The sequence below is a fragment of the Balaenoptera musculus genome, chromosome 18, assembly GCF_009873245.2.
Source record: "Balaenoptera musculus isolate JJ_BM4_2016_0621 chromosome 18, mBalMus1.pri.v3, whole genome shotgun sequence".
NCBI classification, from domain to species: Eukaryota; Metazoa; Chordata; class Mammalia; order Artiodactyla; family Balaenopteridae; genus Balaenoptera; species Balaenoptera musculus.
Window position 1 is genome coordinate 6,640,613 of NC_045802.1, and position 20,504 is coordinate 6,661,116.

General features: G+C 45.4%; 1 protein-coding gene across 9 annotated transcripts in view; it reads left to right on the plus strand.

Moving 5' to 3' along the window:
• The window catches only part of MTUS2 (microtubule associated scaffold protein 2), a 489,522-nt gene that overhangs the window by 427,451 nt on the left and 41,567 nt on the right, over positions 1-20,504 (plus strand). For 7 of the 9 annotated variants that reach the window (XM_036831699.1, XM_036831696.1, XM_036831703.1 and 4 more), the window contains one exon: positions 12,019-12,085. In XM_036831699.1, the coding sequence (XP_036687594.1) occupies positions 12,019-12,085 (67 nt within the window). Of the gene's footprint in view, positions 1-1,699; positions 2,165-12,018; positions 12,086-20,504 lie in introns of those variants that run through there. The other 2 variants (XM_036831705.1, XM_036831704.1) reach the window with 2 other exon arrangements.

Here is a 20,504-nt window from a genome sequence, read left to right on the forward strand (position 1 = left end):
TAAGGTCTTCAAGGTTCATCCGTTGTAGCATGTGACAGGATTTCCTTCCTTTTTAAGGCAGAATGATATTGCGTTGTATGGATGGGTACTTTTTATTTATCCATTCATCCATCGATGGACACTTGGGTTGCTTCCCAAGTGTCTTGGCTTGTGATCAGTGCTGCTATGAACATGGGTGTACCAAGGCATCGCTTCTTGCAATATCAAGTTTTTCTCCCAAGGTGTCAAAAGCTCCAGCAACAGCTCTCAGCCCAGGTTGAAGCTCAAGGTTCTGTCAGCTCTTCTCTCTCTGAGAGGTCTGCCTGAGTTCACTGCCAAAGAGGGCAAGCCGGTGTGAGAGGGAGGCACCTCTGTACCTCCTGACATCAGAGAGCCCAGGCAGTGGTCACTGCCTTCCCCTGATACACTTTGTCTGAAAACAATAAAAGTAATACATTCTGGCAAGATGGTAAACAGTGGAAATTCACTCCCTCACCCCTATTTTCCATTCCCCAAGGATCAGCTGCTGTTGGATGAACGGCGGGATTTTTTCCAACAGATTTATTGTAGACATATACAAACGCATGTGTGTGTATAGTTTTGCTTCATTTTTCATAAAAGTTTCCATACACTGGAAAGGTGCTGGATATCAACGGTGTTCCCATTTTTATGCCGTTACAAATGATGCTAAACTGAATATCCTTATGCATACACTCTTGTATATATGTGTTACTGTAGGATAGCAGTCGATCTGTTGGGTCAAAGTGTATGTACATTTAAAATTGTAATAGAAACAGCCTAAAGAATTATACCAGTTTACCTGTTAGCGCTAAAGAAAGATTTGAGTTTATTCTTTCAAGTTTAGGACAAACATTCTGGTCTGTTGTTATTTAATCACCAAATATCCTTGACCTCTCTACAAGCAAATCTAAGTCGCCTGTGCCACTTAATTAAAATCGTCTTGGAAAAATCTCAAGTTAGTAAAATTATCTAATTTTAACTATTGTCTGCTTCCAGTCTTAGGCAAATTTAATGGGCAAAAATGTAATTGTATATTTCTGCAGACAGTAAATTTCAGGATTTCTCCTCTGAGATATCAGGAAGTATAAAGTTAATTTCATAAGTATTTGCATCTCTTACTTTCAGGATTACACAAACATTTTTAAATACCACGTCTCTTTTGAAATTAAAAAAAAAAAACAAAACCCTTCGCTCCCACCCCTGTCCCTTTTTGATTTTGAACTTTCTGAAAAATTACAGATCGCCCAGAAAGATCCAGTCCGCTAAGACTTTTATGCTGATATGCCCAGGAGATATAGCTGCCCACACCCCAATTTTAATTACTCAAGCCACTTGAATGGTTTGGTCTGTCAAATAAGACAAGCGATTTCACGATTGTATTTCAAATATAAAGATTTCCTCCAATGAGGCAAAACTGTTCGTGGCACACAGATTTGAAAAGGAGCAATGGGTGGTCCCCTCCGCGCCGCCCCCCTCCGCCCAGGCAACGATGCCCTGAGAGGCGGGTTACATGGAGGAAAGGCCGTGTATTACGCATCACGTTTATAAGCATCTTTACTTCTCGGGAAAATAGAAAGCCAGTATTTGAGCAGAGCCACGTCTCTCCCAGTCCTCTCCGTGGTCCTCAGCCCAAGCCTCCCTGGAAGACCAGCCCTTTTGTGTTTCCTGCGTCCTCTCCAGGCGTGTCTGCGTCGCGCCCGGGCGCAACCGCGCGAGGGGGAGGGCTGGGAGCGGCGCGCCGGCTGTCCCCTCCGGGAGGTGGCATCGGTACATGCTCGATTGTTATGCGACGATTGATTTGCCTCACTCTGAGGATTCCAGTGGCAAAGTGACCCTCCCTCCAACTGTCCCCTCCCTTCCCGGCTCCCGCCCTCCCTCTCCCCGCAGCAGGAACCTAACGCGGCCACGCTGCGCTCCTCCTCCTCCTCTCCTTCCTCTGGTTCCCGGATTCCTGAAGTTATTAGGAGAAATAAGGTAGCCGAGGGGACCACATGGAAGTTGTGACAGCGCCCAGCGGCGCGCCCCTCTCTCTGGAGCCATCACCTCGCCTTAGGGATTACCCGCCGACACGTTGAATGAAGGAGGTCCCCTTGCCAGCCAGCCTGCCGAGATGGGCCACTGCTGCTGCAAGCCTTATAACTGCCTTCAGTGCCTGGACAAGACGGTACTTTGCCTTCCCTGTCTCTCTCTCCCTCCCCTCCTCCTTCCAAAGGGCAGAGAGAAGGGCAGAGCCAGCGCCTCTGTCCCTGTCCCCGGCATGTGTGTGCACTGGTCTTGTGGGTGAGCAGGAAGCCGCCCTGACTGGCTCCCGGGTGCTGGATGGGAGCGGTGTTGGCAGAAACACCAGGGTCTCCCATACTCTGCAGTGCCTTACATAATTGCCTTCCTGCAGTCTCACATGTAACTGTTGCATTCTCCTGAAACAGGGGGGGCTCTGCTCCAACATCTTGAAATTCAAACTGCCAAGAAATCCTTGGAATATTCTTACTGCATTTTAATGTACCTGTGAAATCTAAGACGGTCCAGTGGGGAATTTAGATTAGCTAGACGTGTTTCCCTCGGCCAACTGGTAACTTTGAAAGTTTGCCGCTCTTTTTGACAAACAGCATCCATCCTTGTAATTTCTATTCTTAAGGTCAGAGAAGCAAGCACCGGTCCAGTTATTCTCTCTGTACGTGTTTGCCTCACGTAGGGGTGAAGAACATAGAGGTGAAAACTTAAGGAGCCAGAGAGCCTGAGGGTGTGTTCCAGTTTTCACTGGAAGGAAAATTCACAGCCAGGCAATGGAGAACAGAGTGTGAGCAAGCATTGTATGACAATTCCAACACAAAGCCTTTCTTTGCTTTTGACATTTGCCTGTGAGCTTGCAGAGGGATTAAGATATGCTTTTAATTTCACTATTAGAAATGTGCTGGCATTTCTAGTAGTGATACAAAATAAAATATATCACTCTTGTCTCTGTGGTATATTTTATTATCACACACATTTGGATTTCTCAAAATGCATGAAATGGAGTTTAACGAGAGGTTGAAATTGCCTCCTTTCTACTCATGGGCGTCAGCTATATGGCTTGAGGTATAGTATGTGACCAGGTGAAGGGAAATGAATGGCTTAATATAAAACACATTGGGAGGAGGTCACTTGGGAACATCTTAGTTATCAGTTGTGTTTATGAACCTTGACCTAAAGGAGGGTTACGTACCACCTAGGAAAGTTAAACTGATACCTTACAAGTCCCCTGGTCCTTCTCTTCCAGTAGAAATAACTATCTCAGTGGGATTGGCTTTTGCTACCATGACTAAGAACTAAAATATTTATGTACACATTTATGTGCTTTTGACAAATAGAAATATGCAACATTTGCACTCAGTTATCTGCAAATCCAACATAGAGGTGATTAGGCCCTTCTTTCAAGAGAAATGGTCACCAAAAGGTGTTGAAGGAAGCCTTGTAACAGTAATTATTATAAAAGGGAAGGATTTGCTACAAGTACAACAATATTATAATGTTCATATTTCTAAGCTCTGGTACAAAAGTTTTCAAAATAGAAGCTGATTAAAGGTCTTTTTTGAGAAAATATATTTTAAAGTGAATCCATCCTCCTCTTTTGTTTCAAATCAAGTTGTTGAAAAATATTATCCCTGTGTCAGTCTTTAAATTGGAGATTTTAGGAAGATAATTAAATGTTATTTCATCGCAGTGCGATGTTTAAGTGACTTACAAATGTTTTACTTTGAAACTTCAAACTTAAGGCAAATTATTCTTTCCTGATGAAAACTTAAAAACTTACACAGCATTTATAAACTTTCTCATTAAGTTTACACCCACATTTCTTGATGTTTCTTTGCTATATTTTAGAATGGTATTCCCATTGGCGGTTTTATAGATGTATGTTCATAGGTGCTCATTTTAGGGATTAAGGGCTTTCCTTTTTTAATTAAAAAATTTGTTGTTTTATTTAGTTACCCACCTTTCAACATAACTTCGCAGGCAGTATGCCAAAATCATTTGTTTATTCAATAGTTACCTATTGGGCCAGGCATGGTCTACTAGGACTATTATGGGATTCCATTACAAACTCTGGAAATCAGTTTACTCTTTAAGCCCCACAATAAAATCCTTCAGTTTGCTGATTAGCTCTGACAATCCCAGCATCAACCTGGTTTGAAAGAGACCTGAAAAAATGGTCGATGGAGTTGTTTCTGATTACTTTAGCCCATTTTAATAAACCATGAAAAAAGAAAAGAAAAGAAACATTCCCTCCGAACTCTGTATAGATACAAAATAGAAAACTTTATTTTATGAAGTAAAAATGTCTTTAACAGTTTGATTATAGTGCAGCTAAAGATGTTTTGAAAAGAGTGGGGAGACAATTGTAGATAAGTCATCAGTTCAGAGATGGGCCAAGAAATGTTAGTCTTAAGATGCTTCTTTAACATGAATTTATTGGGGGGGGCGGAAAGTAAGGAATCTTACCTACAGTATAAAATGCATAAAAAGTTGTTAAGTGAACAAATAATTTTTAAAAGCTGATCGTGCCTAGGCATTTTAATGTTAAAAACACCTGTAAAAACATCGACGGTATTTCTTACTCGTTTGCTCTGTGCCCAGTTATTATGGGGACGAGCAAAGAATTCTTAAAAGGCACAGCCTGTCCTATGGAGTTTACCAGTTATTTGTTTGGTTGTATTTACACCCTTTCCAGAGAAATTGCAAGTGAGGTAGGCAACAGGAACACATACAGGGCAATTAAACCATTAGTACAAGACTGGAGTATCATTAAGTGAAAATCATGTGGTACTGACCATACCTGTTTCTGGAATCCAGTGAAAGAAGTCAGTGCTGAAATCAAAGGCGAGGTTTCTTAGAAGGAGTGGATCGTGACTTGCCCGTTGAGGAATGGGGTCGAGTTTTGGGAAGGTCTGAAACCCTAAGCAAAGAGCACAGGGGTAGAGATGTCTTAGCCCACTTTGGGGAAAGGTGAGAGTCAACATCGGGACACAGAAGCACATAGGGAGTGTGGGGAAATGTTTTCTAGGCTGAAAACTAGATCCAGGTTTTTTAACTTGAGTTAAGAAGAAGTAGGGATCCGTCTTGGGATTTGAGAGGTCGTCTGTAGAAAGACTCATCCTCTACAGGTATTTGGAAGGGAAAGGTATGACCCAGGAAGGCCCCTGGGACACCCAGATGGATTCCCAAGAGTCCATTCACCAGCGGACTCAGCGTGGTCCAGGCTCAAGCCAGCAGCTCTGCACATGCAGACACTTCCCAGAGTTGGTCATTCTTAGGAACGTTGAGGTACTAAGAGAAATCAAGTAGATGTACAATTAGAATGCCAACTTGTTTTTTAACAATGAGTAATACACCTGACAAGCAAACGAATGATTGCAAGCCCGATAAACATGGGATTTCTTTTTAGAGTCAAAGTCTAGCCTCATAAGAAGCTTTGATGAGGATGGAATGTTATTTAGGCATCCAGTGACCTCATGTCCCATCCCCACTCCAGCCTGAAATCACTTGGGAGGCTGTGCAATTGTTACTCGCCCTGGTAACTGCCTCTTCCAATCTCCCTTTGCTTTGCTTCCATTTCTATGACCCGCTCTTGTCTTAACTGCTTTAGGTCCGGTCCTTTCCCTTTAAGGGTTACTTTGCATATCTCTACCCTAACCTTTTCTGTGTTGCTTATCATCTCAGAGGCTAATCTTACTTACCTTTTCTCTAAATTCTTGGTAAGGATGTGAGTTGGGGGAAGGCACCTCACTGCTTCTCCCAGGTATGCACGGTGATGGGACAGTAATAAATTTGGGAAGGTCACTCAAAGACGACAGAATCCAGAAAGGTCAAGAGACTTCTTCAGTGAGACATAAGTGGATTAAAAATCATGGTTCTGGCTAATTTTCCTTTCTTTTGCTTGCTCTGGGATCCAGAACTTTCCAGCCTTACTTCTTTCGATTCACATTTCTTCTCCTTGGGCCCCACAAGTCTCTGTCCTTCCTAAATGTTCCTAGGTAATCCAGGTTTGTTCTGATGCCCCCCTATTAACTACCGCCTCTTAGGTAAGCTAGATGTTTTGCGGTCATCAACACCCAAGCATGCACAAAGGCAAAGGCTGGAATGATGCATCTTAAAATTTAGTCTCTGGTTTCTTTTGAAACCAGATATGGCTTTGCTCATTTTCCACGTGACTACACGCTGACACGTATTTAAGAATATTAAATGTGAATGATGCTTTCCCTTTGACCAGTCTATATTAAATTTCATTTCCGAGTAGAAAAGCAGACATAAAATACAGTGGGCTGTGTTAATTATATGTGAAAGAAATAATACTTATTGATTAAGTCAAAGCATGGCATCAGTGCTGCCTTAAAGCCATAATAACTGAAATGAATGAAAGGTCAGTTCACCTCCCAGAGGAATTTTCCACAGAGCTATATTATGAATCTGGCCAATCTTCACAATAATACTAATACTGAAAATGAATGCAGTATTCACAAAGGGTGAAAAGAGAACAACACTGAAGACTTAGGTGTTCTGTTGATGTCACCTGGTGGCTGGTTCATTTTGAAATACAAAAGAAAATGTTTCCCTATTAAGACAAGTTCTACCGTGTAGAATTAAACCCTAAGCTCTACCGTGTAGAATTAAACCCTAAGCTGAACTCATGAGTGAGAAGCAATATTGTTTCTGGGAAGAATGAAAAAAATCCCTTAACCTCTTTGTAATTTCATGTGTAGGTATATATGACTTAGGATTTCAAAAATTCATAATAAAAAGGATCTGGATGTTTCCTCAAATACCAGAATTCTGTAGATATTTTAATTTTTCACTCCTAATTAGGGTTCTTTTGTTTAGCCTGGGAAAAAGTGGCCCAGCTCACATGATTGAATTTTCCTGATCTGCACCGATTTCAGGGCAAGCTAAAAAGATAGGAAAGATTAGTTGGGAGTCTTTAAGCTTACATATATATATTTTTTTAAATGTACATACATATGTCCCTCTTTAAAAAAATATATCAGATGGGGAAGAGGGAGCTGATAAAAACACTCAGAACTACAGTGAATTTTATGAAGTTGTCATCAGTACCCTTGTAGCTGATCAAGCATTCTTTCAGGGACAGTCAGAGACCAGAGGCAGACACTTGGCAAGAAAAGGAAAAGGGCCCCTCTGATGGGGGTGACAGAGGTTTCCAGAAATAGCCCCAGGTGCTGTCTTGTGTCAATGGCCCTTCTGGCCTTTGCCTGGGGTGCTCCCTTCCTGGGCCCCCTGCTTACGCATCCTCTGGTCTCAGGAAATCTCCAAGCCAGCCCTGCCTGGTTGAGTTGTATCACATTGTTTTGTAATTGCTTATTTATTTACTGACTCTTTGGGAGACTCTTAAGCTTCTTGAAGGCAGAAGTATCCTGCCTGGCATGTCTGCCTGCCACATAGTAGACACTAAGTAAATATGTGTTGTGTTGGATTCATTCCTGTTTCTAGATCAGTTGGGGTGAAAGCACCTCAGATTCACGCAGCGTTTTATGTGTTGATTATCATTCCAAACAGATCTATTCAATTTTAATAAAACCCAGGCTGTCCTGTCGATTTCTAATTGGGGGAGGGGCTCAGGCTGGCTGATGCCTAAGTGAGGGTCACGTGGCCGCTGATAACACCGATGGGCGTTTTCACTTCCCGTCACCACCAGTCACACGGGCCGCACCAGCCCCCCGTTGACCGAGCACGTCAGGATAACGGAGCGTGGCAGGCTCGCTTGGGGCTGGGCCACACATCCAGCTGCTTGAAGTTAACGGGATGATGACCAGTTTGTGCACTTTGCCAGGCTTCTGTAGGTAGCAAAGATCAAAGGCAGCGTTTCCCCCAGAGTTTGCAGCGCCCTGTCTAAGAAGAAATGTGGGCTTCACTGTAGCAGACCTGGTAGGGCAAGAGGTGGAGGGGAGACTCGGATGTTTCGTGGGGATAGCGCATCTGGGATCCCGTCTCTGAGCGCCGTGGACCACGCCAGAGACTCTAGAGGACTCGGATTGCAGAGGAGAGGTGCGTGACAGCATAAAAGAGGCGGCTAAGAAACACAGCTGCTGGTGAGGGGCCGAGATGAACGTTGTCCAAGTGTCCGTTTCTAGTTAAGCCCGTCCTGGAGTAAACAGTAACTTTAGAGGAATGGCCTTCTTCGACTTGGCAATTTCTGGACTGTATCACTAGGATAGTTTGGATGCCTAATACTGAGTTCTATTTTTAGCCCGTCGGACTGAACGCAGGGGCTCATGTGCTTGGCACCAGTGAGGAATTTTCCACTCATTCCCCACGTAGGGAAGCACTGCCCTGACACTGAGGCCTCGAGGAGGCCCTGCTTGTATTTCAGCCCTCCCACTGCATCATCACTCGGGACCTGGCTCAGGGTGGGGGAGGGGAGGGGACGGTGCACGAGAGCCCCGCGAAGGAAGTCTTTGGGGCAGCCTCACTCCTGAGGTTCGGCAGAACCTCAAGGGCCTGGCAGGAAGGCTGGGGGGGCTCTGTTGAGCCACAGTGGCTGGGAAGATGCCTCTCTGAGGCAGGGAGTGGAGAGTGGACATTCCCTTTGGGCTCCTTTCTTGCCTGAGGAGCAGTGTCCCTGAGGCCCTAGCTGTTGACTCATTCCATTGCAGGGAGCATCGCATCATTCTGGTTTGGTTTGCAGAGAACAGAAAGTAACGTAATTGATGCAGAGAATTCACAAATTAGAAGAGTTGATATCTTTTCAAAATCAAGCACTTAAGGAAGGAGGGCTGCAGCCAAACTGCTCCGGCTGGCCTCGGCGAGCAGAGCCGTGCCAGCACCTTCAGGAGGAGTACATTGGGAGGCCATCGGAAAGGGCTCGAGAAAGCTGACTGAGGAAAAGCTAAGTAGCTGCCCTATCAGATGTTACCGCCACACAGAGGCTAGAATGGAAATGAAGTGCAACTGACAAATCCACACCAAGGACAAACACAGGGAGGGCACGGGGCGGGTGAGGTGAGAATGCAGCCAGCCAACATTTCCATCGAAACAGTCATTGGGGGTGGCACTGCCTCTCCTCCAGTTAGACGTGGAAAGCTTCGTGGTAATGAGTGCTCGGATCCAAGCTGAGGATGGGTGCAATTTGGATCTCAGTGTTGGGTCTATGTAAGCACGGGACAGAGAGAAGACTATCCTTGTGTTAGTGTTTGATAAAGAGTGTGGAGCCTGGGTGAAAACTCCTGCTTGGCCACTTCCTGGCTGGTTGTGCAGGTTACTTGGCTAGTTATCTAACCACAGAACCCCAGTTTCGTCCTCCAGAATGGGAAATAAAACCTAGGACCTGCTTGACAGTATTTGGGGGAGTAAGTGAGGAAAAGGGCTTACCCAGAGCTGTGCTTTGGCATCTAGGAAGTGTTTGGTCAAGGTTGGTGTTAATATTGACGTAGTGATCAGCAGACCTTAACCAAGCTTGGTCATTTTCCTTGACATTTTAGCCACCAGGTTTGTTGCTTGTCTTTGTCTATTTGATGACTCTGAGATCAGTTGGTTTTGTCATCTGTGCCCGCAGAAGGCTGGGGGTGAGGGGGGCCTGGGTCTTCATGGATCCTCTTCCTCTCTGCTTCTCAAAAGGGAGACGGTGCAGGGTCTCTCATCTCCCTGGTTTCCCTCCTGTTTCCCCTGCATCTCTTCTCGCTTCCCATCCTCTTCCCTTTCCTCTCTTGCGTCTTCTCTTTCATTCTCTCACTTGCGTTTCTCCTAAAGCAAAGATGGGTGGGCAGGCCTGGCCACAGATACCAGCGGTGGCTTTTCATCTAAGTGACTCAGGTCTGAAGAGCTTCATCAGCATCAGCACCGTCTCCAGCTGAGGCCTGTCCTCCTCGCTGGACCTTCAAGCCACTCCGTCCCCAAATGCCTGATTCTTCCCATGTCTGGAAAGTGGGGTGTGATGGGTTGTGGTGCAGGATCCCTCCGCACGGGTAACATCCACCCAGGGCTTCGTCCCAGGGCTTCTGCAGGCGCTGAGGGAAACGTTGGCTTTGGGTGAAAGATTAGAGTCCGTTTGTTGGTTTTTGTTACATTCTAGTCGGTCCCTGCCTAACCTCGTCTAAGTCTTTGCAACTCGCAGCGGCCCGAGAGTGAATACTTGGTGATGCTGTTTCTGGGCCGATGAGGACAGTATTTCAATTCTCTGGCTGTGCTTCGGAAATTGAGGATATGAGTGTTCAGAATTATTCTTGAGAGTAGAAACAAGTTAGTTTTTTCACTAGTTCGAGATTATTTCAGGGTAAATACTGAAATTTACCCTCTCAGGAATACCAAGTTTTCTTAGTTTGTAGTAACAAGTCAGCCGGCTGTATTACGCTGCTGTTAGACCAAGCACCTATCCCTGTGATCAGTCTGATTAGACACTTTGCCTGTTCTGAGTCCTCTAAGTCTTTGAAGTTAGAGTAGAATCAAGACAGAGCCAGGAAGGTGCTTTAAAAAAAAAAAAAAAAAAAAGCAGAGAACAAGACGTATGCCAACTCTAAACACATTCAGGCACTCAACGTGAAAAAGCACCTATCATCTATAGGATGTCATCCAGCTGCAAACAAAATCAAAGGAAACAACAGAGTTGTAGTAACAGCTAACACTTGTATAGAGCTTGTAAGTGCCAGGCGCCGTTCTAACTGCTTCACGTACGTTAATTTATTTAACCCTCGGGACAACCCTGTGCCATGGGCGTGGCATCGAGGCAGTGTCACGTAGTGATTAGGAGAATGTACACTTTCAGGGGTGATTTCCAGCCGTCAAATTCAGGGAAGGCAAGGATGCTACGGGTTGGGGTAACCATGACTGAATCACTGTTAATGCCTGTGACTAAAATAGCTCTCAGCTTATGATGCAAGTAGAGTTTTACCTAGGCATGAAATTCTAACATTGCTTAGCAAATGCCCTTTGGATAACCTGAGACCCTGCCATCAAGCCAAAGTAGCACACGTGTCACCGGGGTCTAAACGCAGCAGACACAGAGACAAGATCGTGACAACTGTCTGTTCCCATTCGGCACAGGTTGTCCGGAGGTGCTGACATCGAAGTCAAAGGAAGTTTAAGAAAGAAAGAGCATTCACGAGGCCCTGAGGATATCTGTGCTAGATATTTGGTACCCATTTTAGCCAAAATTCCCTCTTTGGAAATGTTTGCTTTGGGAGTACATTCTACATAACGAAGGAGCCTTTCCTTGAGGGCCTGTGCTTTTGGCATCTGTCACTTGAAGAGAATTTATGTACCACATCTTTCCTAGTTATTTTTAGTAGTAATAAAAATCACAACAAATGTAAATATTGGTGCTGACTCATGTCTTCAACTCGTCTGTTTTATGTCATAGTATGTATTTGATTTGAAAACAACTAAGCAATCATTTAGTGACAAATGGCATTCTTCACAGTAAGTAACACTCTGAGTGTGAGTTTTCTTCATCTTCCTTCTACCGATGCAGAGAATGGAACAAAAAACCTTGGAAACTTACGTTTCGGTGTTGGTCTTATTACAAAGAGAAATGTTTCATGTTAAGTTTTCTGTCCATCATTCATTAGGTAGGTAACAGTGCATGCATGGACAAAAGGGTAAGTTTAAGGGGACAGCTGGTAAAATAAGCATCTGTCCCTCAGAGAAATACAGTGTTTTCATGGTCAAAAATCTCGTAATAGTGACAATAATTAAAAATATATAATAATATATAACAGTAGATTAATGTGTAGGACATAGACATGCAAAGAATTACTGTAGGTTGAGGTGTACAGAGTGCCATACAGGTATACAGAGGGCAAAAAGCACAACATGGGTATTATTAATATTATATGGCAAGCTTTGCGATTTGAATGTGATACAAATGAGTGAGTCAGACTTGGCTTTGTAAGTTTTTTATATGCTTATATAATGAGAAAATTATCTCCTTAAGCGCTCAACTTATAAATATTTGCTTAATATGATTCATCAATTAAACATGTGAAAGTGCTTATTTAGCCTAAAACGAGGGGACTCTCGGTATCCATTTTGTTTTTTCAGAATGAAAGTGCCCTTGTGAAAGAAAAAGAGCTGTCAATCGAACTTGCAAACATCAGGGATGAAGTTGGTAAGTAGGGCATTGACAATGAGGAACGTAAAGAGTGTCTTTTTCTGCTATCTGTGAATGTATAACAAAAGCAATCATGTCTCAGGTAATAACCAGAGCACACCTGCCTGGACAAAAGGAAGTATCATCCCCAGCACAGTGGTGGGTTCTTGTAGCCTTGCGGGGAGCGATGATTTCTATGTGATGTCTCCGTGGTTATACAGGCAGCTTCCTAACCGTTCACGGTGGAACCAATCAGGCTTGAGTCTGCTCCTCCCAGATGGCAGCACATCTCTCTGTCTGCCTTGTGTGGGGTGACAAGCACCCCTCCATGTCACACCCCCCACCCCCGGACAGGCACAGCTCCAGCAGAAGCAACTCAGCTTTGGTGGGTAACTGAGGTGCTCCCTGTAACATGCCTCCTGCCACCGTACACCCTGCCGTGAAATACCCTGTGATCTAGAACACGAATCTGGATGGCTTAGAAAATGCTAGGGTTCATGTTGAAACTACTTCTCTTTGTCTGATACAATGGTGTAGTTCTGGCTGAACCACAGGAGACCTTGCCAATGACAGGAAGATCCCCAGACCCTGGGGTGTGGTAAGAGATGGGCTTTCACTGTAGGCCAAAGATCAGACCAGGAACTTCCCACGTTCCAGTTTCTTGATCCCATTCCTCTCTTGGGACCTGTTACTCCAGCAAAGGTGAAGCGAACATGACATAGTCCCTTGGCCTGCTCTTCTCTTTACAGCGGGCGTTTCTCCTCCATCCAGTGTGGTCCTGGGGGCAGCCCGCCTGTGCAGGTGTGGCCTCCTCCACCAGCAAGGGACTTGAACCGGCCCGGCCATCCTTAGTGCGTCGCACCTGTTTCCAGGCCAGCCATGCAAATAGGCGTCGAGTCTGGAGGCCAGGCGTCCCCGGGGAGCACAGGCCCCCAGGATGCCCAGTGGACGGGGTAGTGATTTCCAAACACAGCTTACCCTACCCATTTTTTTCAGTTTTTTTTTACCTTAAAAAAATTTACTTTGTTTCTTCACCATAAGTTTTGCGACTTCCTTTGCCATTGAGACAGGGCAGCCGTGGCCTCTTCTCCCCTCCAAAGAGAGCAGGCCCTCCCCGGTCTCACCGCTGTGTGTGATCGGAGCAGCAGACCGGGGCGCCCACGCCTGGCATCCCCACCAGTGGATGAACCCACAGGGAGGTGTTCTGAGAGGCCCGAGGAACGGAAGTTGGCAGAGTTTGTGAGGGTAGCTCCCGCACAGCCCAGGTCCACAAGCACGTGTCTCTCCACGCAATGGCTGGGCTTTCGAGCAAATGACCGAGGTCCAGGTAGGGCAAGCTGGCTCGCGTCTCTGTCCCTCGGGTTCCACTTCCTGGAAAGGAAATTCGATTAGAGAAGAGAGTGATGATGAAGCAGTCTGTAAAGGTGACTCCGTAACTCTTAGGTGTGTAGCACCTTGAATCTGAAGACAGAGGACGAACTCTTCCACAGTAGGGTGAACTCCTCCCCGGAGGGACATCTGCACCCCCTGGGCAAGCGTTGGATCCGGGGTGTTTGTCCTCACCCAGCCACGTAGTGTGCACCAAATCCAGCGCCCCTCCCTCTGTGCTTTCCCGAAGCTTCTGAGTGCAGCAGGAACCACACGGGGATCACGCTGGGATTTTGTGTTTAAGCCTTACTTGATTTCTGCATTAGTGCTAAGAATAGAACCAGAATTCACCTGCCAAATGAAAAAGCCATGGGGGGAGGGGAAGGCAGCACCATGGCCTGGGCCCTTCAGCCCAGCATTCGGCCCCAGCGGACACTTTAGCAGCGAGTTCCTGAACCACTGGAGAGGCTGCATTTGTAGTTAACAGACGGGATCGTCTGTTAACCGTAAAGTCATAAATTCTAGTGTCTTGACCTGCAGGGTATTCCCTTGAAGGGAAATGGGTATTGAGCTTACAAACCAGACTTCCCAGTGATCCTATAGAGAGATGATCAGTCCTGTCTTCTTACCCCCCAGCCTTATTTGGACCTCTTATCAGCTGAGTCTGGGGGGCGGGGTCACTGGAGGGGAGGGGCCAGGGGTGCAGTTCTGAGGGGGAGATGGAATTTCTAAAGATTGTAAGTTTGACATAGAAGAAAAAAAGAAGCTGTGAAAAGTCAGAATCCTTTAGGGGCACTTATACAGATCCCAGAACAGGGCTGGCCTGTCCCCCACATTCAAAAATCGCTGCTTAAAATTCTTCACGACCATTAAAATGCCGCCCTAAATTCTACCGATATCTGCTCATAAGTACCCATCAGCTTTCTGCACCCTTGATGTGAATAAATTCAATCAGAGGCTTTTAGCATCCAGCCAGAATCAGCTTTGCTGGTGGTTCTCAGCCCTGGTGCGTGTTAGAATCACCTGGGATGCTTTTTAGAACATAGATTCCCAGGACCTTCCCTAGGGCAACAGAATCAAAATCTTTGAGGGTGAGGCTGAGGCATTGCTTCATTCCCCAGGTGTTTCTTAGGTGCAGTTTGAGAATCACTGAATTGCGTTGAAGGACAGGGGTTTTGATTTGGATCACGGACAAGGGCGAGGCAGTGGGTGGTTTGGGCTTGGCCGGGGAGTGGGAGGTTCCCACAGGCCAGGGCTCTGGGCAGCAGGAGGGGCCCAGGCAGAGGAGCCAGGCGGGTGAGGGAGGGTGCCGAAAGGGAAGATGCAGAAGACAGATTCCACCTGCTTTGATCTCACCTTAGGGTTGGCCTGGCTCCCGGGAAAGGGGAGGGAGATCCCCCTTCCTTCTCATCCTCCTTCCCTCGCCTTTGCCGGCCAGGCTGGGTGTCCATCCTCTGAGTCCGCTCCCATCTGGATTAGATGAGCTTCCGGGAACTAAACACAAAAAGTAACCCCCTGGTGTGTTTGCTGACACACTTCACATTTACAATACGTTTCCATTTGTGACTTCTGTGGGGGAGCTACCACAGAATCTTCTAGAAGGCATGTAGTTAGAACCCACTCAGAGATTCTGAGATGTGTCATCCCACACTGATTGAGAATCTCTGACCATATTCGTTTTTAAGTAGGAAACTTCTGGCAATTGATTTACAGGTAAACTTTGAGGACATCTCCAAATAAGTGGTGTTTTTTTTTTTTAATTTATTTATTTTTATTTATTTATTTTGGCTGTATTGGGTCTCTGTTGCTGCGCACGGGCTTTCTCTAGTTGAGGCGAGCGAGGGCTACTCTTCATTGCGGTGCGTGGGCTTCTCATTGCGGTGGCTTCTCTTGTTGTGGAGCACGGGCTTTAGGCGTGCGGGCTTCAGTAGTTGTGGTTCGTGGGCAGTAGTTGTGGCTCGCGGGCTCTAGAGCGCAGGCTCAGTAGTTGTGGTGCACAGGCTGAGTTGCTCCGCGGCATGTGGGATCTTCCCGGACCAGGGCTCAAACCCGTGTCCCTTGCATTGGTAGGCGGATTCTTAACCACTGTGCCACCAGGGAAGCCCAAGTGGTGTTTTCTGATCCCACTTCGGACATCAGGTGTGTAGGAGATTTTTCCACATCGAGAACACTTGCTGGGTGTTCAACAATTCAGTTCAGTTTTGACACTAACTCTCCGAGTGAGTGCAGACCCCACAGGTGAAGGGCCAGTCCCACTAGACTGCAGGTGCCAGTCCTAAGTCCCAGGAGCCTCTTATACTTCTGACCAACTGGCTATAAATTCAAGGGTTCCCACAACCCCTCCTCATAGTCAATAATTCACTAGAATGACTCGTACAACTCAGGAAAACACTTTACTTACCAGTTCATCATAAAGGATACAACTCAGGAACAGCCGAATGGAAGAGATGCACAGGACAAGGTATTTGGGGGGAGGGGGAGGCACGGAGCTTCCACACCCTCTCAGGACAGGTCCCTCCCCCAGGAGCTAGCTGTGTTCACTGACCTGGGAGCTCTCTGAATCAAGAGATTTTATAACCTCTTCTCCAGCGTCTCCTCTCCCTAGAGGTTGGTGAGTGGGCCTGAAAATTCCATCCCTCTAATCACCTGGTCTGTCCTGTGACCAGCCCCATCCTGAGGCTCTCTAGGGGCCCCCCGGTAATTTACCTTGTTAGCATAAACTCAGAGAAGGAGCTCATTATAAATACAAAGACACTCCTATCACTCAGGAAATCCAAAGGGTTTTAGGAGCTCCAGGGACAAAGACCAATGTATTATTCTACCACACCTAGCCAAGGTACCTAGGCAAGGCTCCGCCCAGTTATGGAGAATGGTTCCTTCATTTAACAGGCTTCTGAGCACCTTTATGTAGCAGGCAGCTTCGTAGCATTTCAGAGGTGATCCAGGTCTTAATGACTATAGTCTATTCACCACGTTTGTGAGATCGGTAAACTGAGACATGGTCAAAGATCTTGACTAAAGTTGGGACGTCTGTAAGAAGTACCAAGAAGAAAGCCTTAGTTCTCCTTAATCTCAGTCCATTCATTCATTCAACAAATATTTATTAGGTGCCTAGTATGTGCCAGGCACAGGCTAGGCAGGGTCACCATGGATGGTGAAGCAGTCATACCTTGCAGGGGGCGCCCCTCTGAGTTGGGGATGAAATGCACCCACATTGCAGCTGCTCACCAAGCCCTGGACCCCAGCCTGGGGTTGCTGCCACCCACAGGAAGGGCCGCTTTTTTCTAATTTGCACAAAGGCACCATGTGGACTGGCTATGACCTGGTGCCACATACGGACAAGGCAGTGGTGGATAAGACACAGCTCATGTCCTCAAGGAGCTTACGATCCAAGACTCCGTGCCGGAGGGGCTATCTGAGATGGGCCTGTACAGTGACTAAGACTTGGGTAGATGCACGTGGGAAGGGAAAGAGCACACTTACTGAGCCCTGGACCTATGGGCGCCATGACCATTTGGGGGCATTACCCATCCTGCATACCTTTGGAAAGGGAAACCCATTCCTCCTTCCATGGATTAAAAACACTTTCGCACTTGTCACTTAAGAGTTATTAAACACTCTGTCATAAACTGGAATCAGCTACTCTTCCCCTTTGAGTGTTTGGGGTTTTACCATTTTTTGCTATTACGCTACAATGAGTGTAGTGTTTGCAAGTTACTTTTCTCCTCTTGTGTTATTTTCTTGGAATATAATCTCAAAAGTGTGGACCAATAATTTGGGTAGGATTTCACATTTGTTTTAAACTCATCTATATGTGCAGTGTCCTGGATATTTATTCTGTAAATCACTGCACAAGATTATGGTGGATTTAATCTCAGTGTAGCTACGCTTGCCTTATAAGAAGGGAATTAAATCAATTTCTCTCTCTCTCTCTCTCTCTCTCTCTCTCTCTCTCTCTCTCTCTCTCCCCCTCCCCCCCCTCCCTCTCCCTCCCCCTCCCTCCCTTCCTCCCTGGCTCTCTCTCACACACACCTGAGAAGGGACACGTAATTACCAGTCATATAACAAGATGTAGTTTGGGATGGAGCCTTTTGTGGTCCAAGGGTAGAGTCCCTGTGGAGTGGCTGAAATTTCTGTTATCTATGGTATTTGTATCTCCTATGAAGACAGGGATCTCTAGTGATCCTCTTGAAAGCTTCTCATCCTCAGGTCACCCTCCAGGGTTGATGGCTCTTGCTTTGTCTTTGGAGTTGGCCTGAATTGTGTCTATCCTTGGAAAAGCCTTCCTCTAGCTGTATTGGTTGTGGGATGAAAGGGCATTTCGGATCTCCAGGAAACCAGAATCCAGCATCACATCCAGGGAAGGAGGAGTAAAGATGCTAGACACATATTTAATATATGATTTTTTAATCACATCTTAAACTTTCCCAAAAAGTATAGTTCTTAAAATATGAGCCCTGATTTTTGGATAAAGTGGCATTCTCCAAATTTGGAAGTCAAATACTGGATCCTTGAAGGTTCATCCTTTACATTTGTAGATGCTGAAATAGATTTGTAAGATGTTCTTCGTGGAAGCAGATTACTTCCTTCTGAGACGTTATGCTTCAGGTTGTTGACCACTGCCAGGTAGATATTATGGTCTTCTCTCTCCAGCAAAGCTGCCTTATTAGAAAACCTGAGCTATAAAAAATATGAACTAGATGAACTCCACAGAAGAACATGCAATAAATAGCTAGGTTCAAATGGGGCCTCTGGCTCACACTCCTTACTTAGCCCCGATGCTCTCACAGGCAGACCAGAGCCCTGTTGAGATGTACACGCAGACACAAGTTGGACCAACGCTAACAGCACTGCACACCTCCCACCAGATTCCTTCCTTCCTCGAGGCCGCTCAAAACTGTGACTGTCTGAATGTGGTGTGAAATTGCCTCTCATCTGTGAAGCTCTCAATCACCCAGCTGCCCTCCTCCTGGCCTTCTTTACCTGCCACTGCCCCGGTCCCAGTGCTCATGGACAAAGCTTCTCTCTGCTCCCATGTGTGGCTCTGTCACCCCCTCCTCTCTTGAACTTGTTACAGCCTCTGCTCTGGCTCTTCCCAAGCCAGGTCCATGGGTTTTTAGCTTTCTGCCAGCCTCAGACTTAAGACGGACTTTGCTTTTTCGTCTCTACTGAAAACTTTAAAAACACTTAACATGAAATATAGTTTTAAAACAGAAAGCAGTGGTTAACAAAGCAATCCTTCTGTTAAAGTTTCTCAGGTATTGTACAGGAAGCTAAATGGTTAAATCCACATTTAGATTAAAGTTAGCTTATTGAAACAAAGCAAACAAACAATACCTGAATGTTTTCTGTAACATGAAATGAAGTCATATTAAAGACTTCTGAGAGCTTTGATATGAAGGTATGATAGAAATCTCAGTTTATGACAGTAAACACTGAATTGTTACTTATTACGTTCTTAAGTTGCTAAATAGAATGAACTTTTCAACTTATTCTCATTTATAACTAGCAACCTAAATATATTTACACACACCACTGTAAGTGTATCTGTGAGATGATTTTACCTTCCAGGGTTTATGCATAAAATGTGTCTTCCAATTTATGGTCATAATCCCTTGTATTTACAAAACGCTTAGTACTTACCAAGCTCTGTCACATGATATGTTTTATTTATTCATTCAGACAGCTCTGTGAAGTAGGTGCTGGTGTCTTTTATAGGAAATTGAGGCTCAGAAAGGTTAAGTGACTTCCATAAGAGCACACAGCTGGGATGGGACAGAGTCAGCTCTTAACCCAAGTCTAGAATTCTTCTACACATCGTGTGTAACTTTACACATCGTGTGTAACTTTACACATCGTGCGTAACTTTACACATCATGCGTAACTTTACCACTGCATCCCCAGCTCCCCCACCACCTTTTTGTTAATTTTTAATTTCATAGATTGAAAAATCAGATAAACAAAAGTTTTGTATCCTAATTCTATGTGACTTCCACCCAAAACCATGATAGATGCTAGTATGAATCTGTCCAAACGTAGATTAGAGTATAATTATGTAACAGTGTTATGTTAATTCATCCCTAAGCTATAGCCATTAGGATTGGATTCAGGAACAAATAACAAGCTCCCTCAACAATGGTAGCTTAATCAAGGTAGACATTTATTCCTCCCTTATATAAGAGTCAGGAGGTGAGCACCCAGAGGCAGGTGTGGTTCTGTTCCACAGGGTGCCCAGGCTTCCAACAGCTCAGCGTTCACCCGTCCCCAAGACAGTGGTGCTTCTCCTCGTGGCCCAGGGTGGCAGTGCTCAGCATTGGGTGCCACGTGGTCACCATATCTCTAGTCCAGGTAGTAGGATGGAGGAGGGGATGAACAAAGAAGCAGACACAGTGGGTCAGCCCCTCTTGGGGAAAAGTTTCCAGGAACTTACATCTCCTTGGCCAGATCTAAGTCACAGGGCAAACCTAGTCACAGGGGGGCTGGGAAATGTGTGCTTTTTTCTTGGTGACCTTGTCCAGGTATTTTGTTACTATGGAAGAAGGGGGGAACCGTGCGGTGGAGCCTCACTTGGCCTCCGTCAGTTAGATGGAGGGAGTAGTCCTGTCACACGAGCTGAATGAGAGCAAAGGATCTAGCAGAACGTTGGGCAGAAAATTGGGGGCGCAGTATATGCTAATTCCCTTAAGTTTCAGATTAGATTCTGTTGTATTCCTTCCCCTCACAGCTTTAAAAAAGATGAGTTAAAATGCAAAACCCAAGAGGACACCTCAGAAAAAATAACTAATCTTGGGATCACAAAAATAATGTACATTTTCTGATTTATAAAAATATCTCTTCGAAGCACACCAATTAAAAGACAGTTTGCCAGATTGGATCAAAAAGCAAGATGCAGCTATGGGCTGCCTAAGAGAAATCCACTTCATATATAAAGATATAGATATTTAAAAGTAAAAGGATAGAAAAAAGATATACTATGCTAACACCAACCCAAGAAAATTGAACTATGTTAATATCACACAGAGTAAACTTCAGACCAGTAGTGTTACTAAGGATGAAGATGGCCATTACA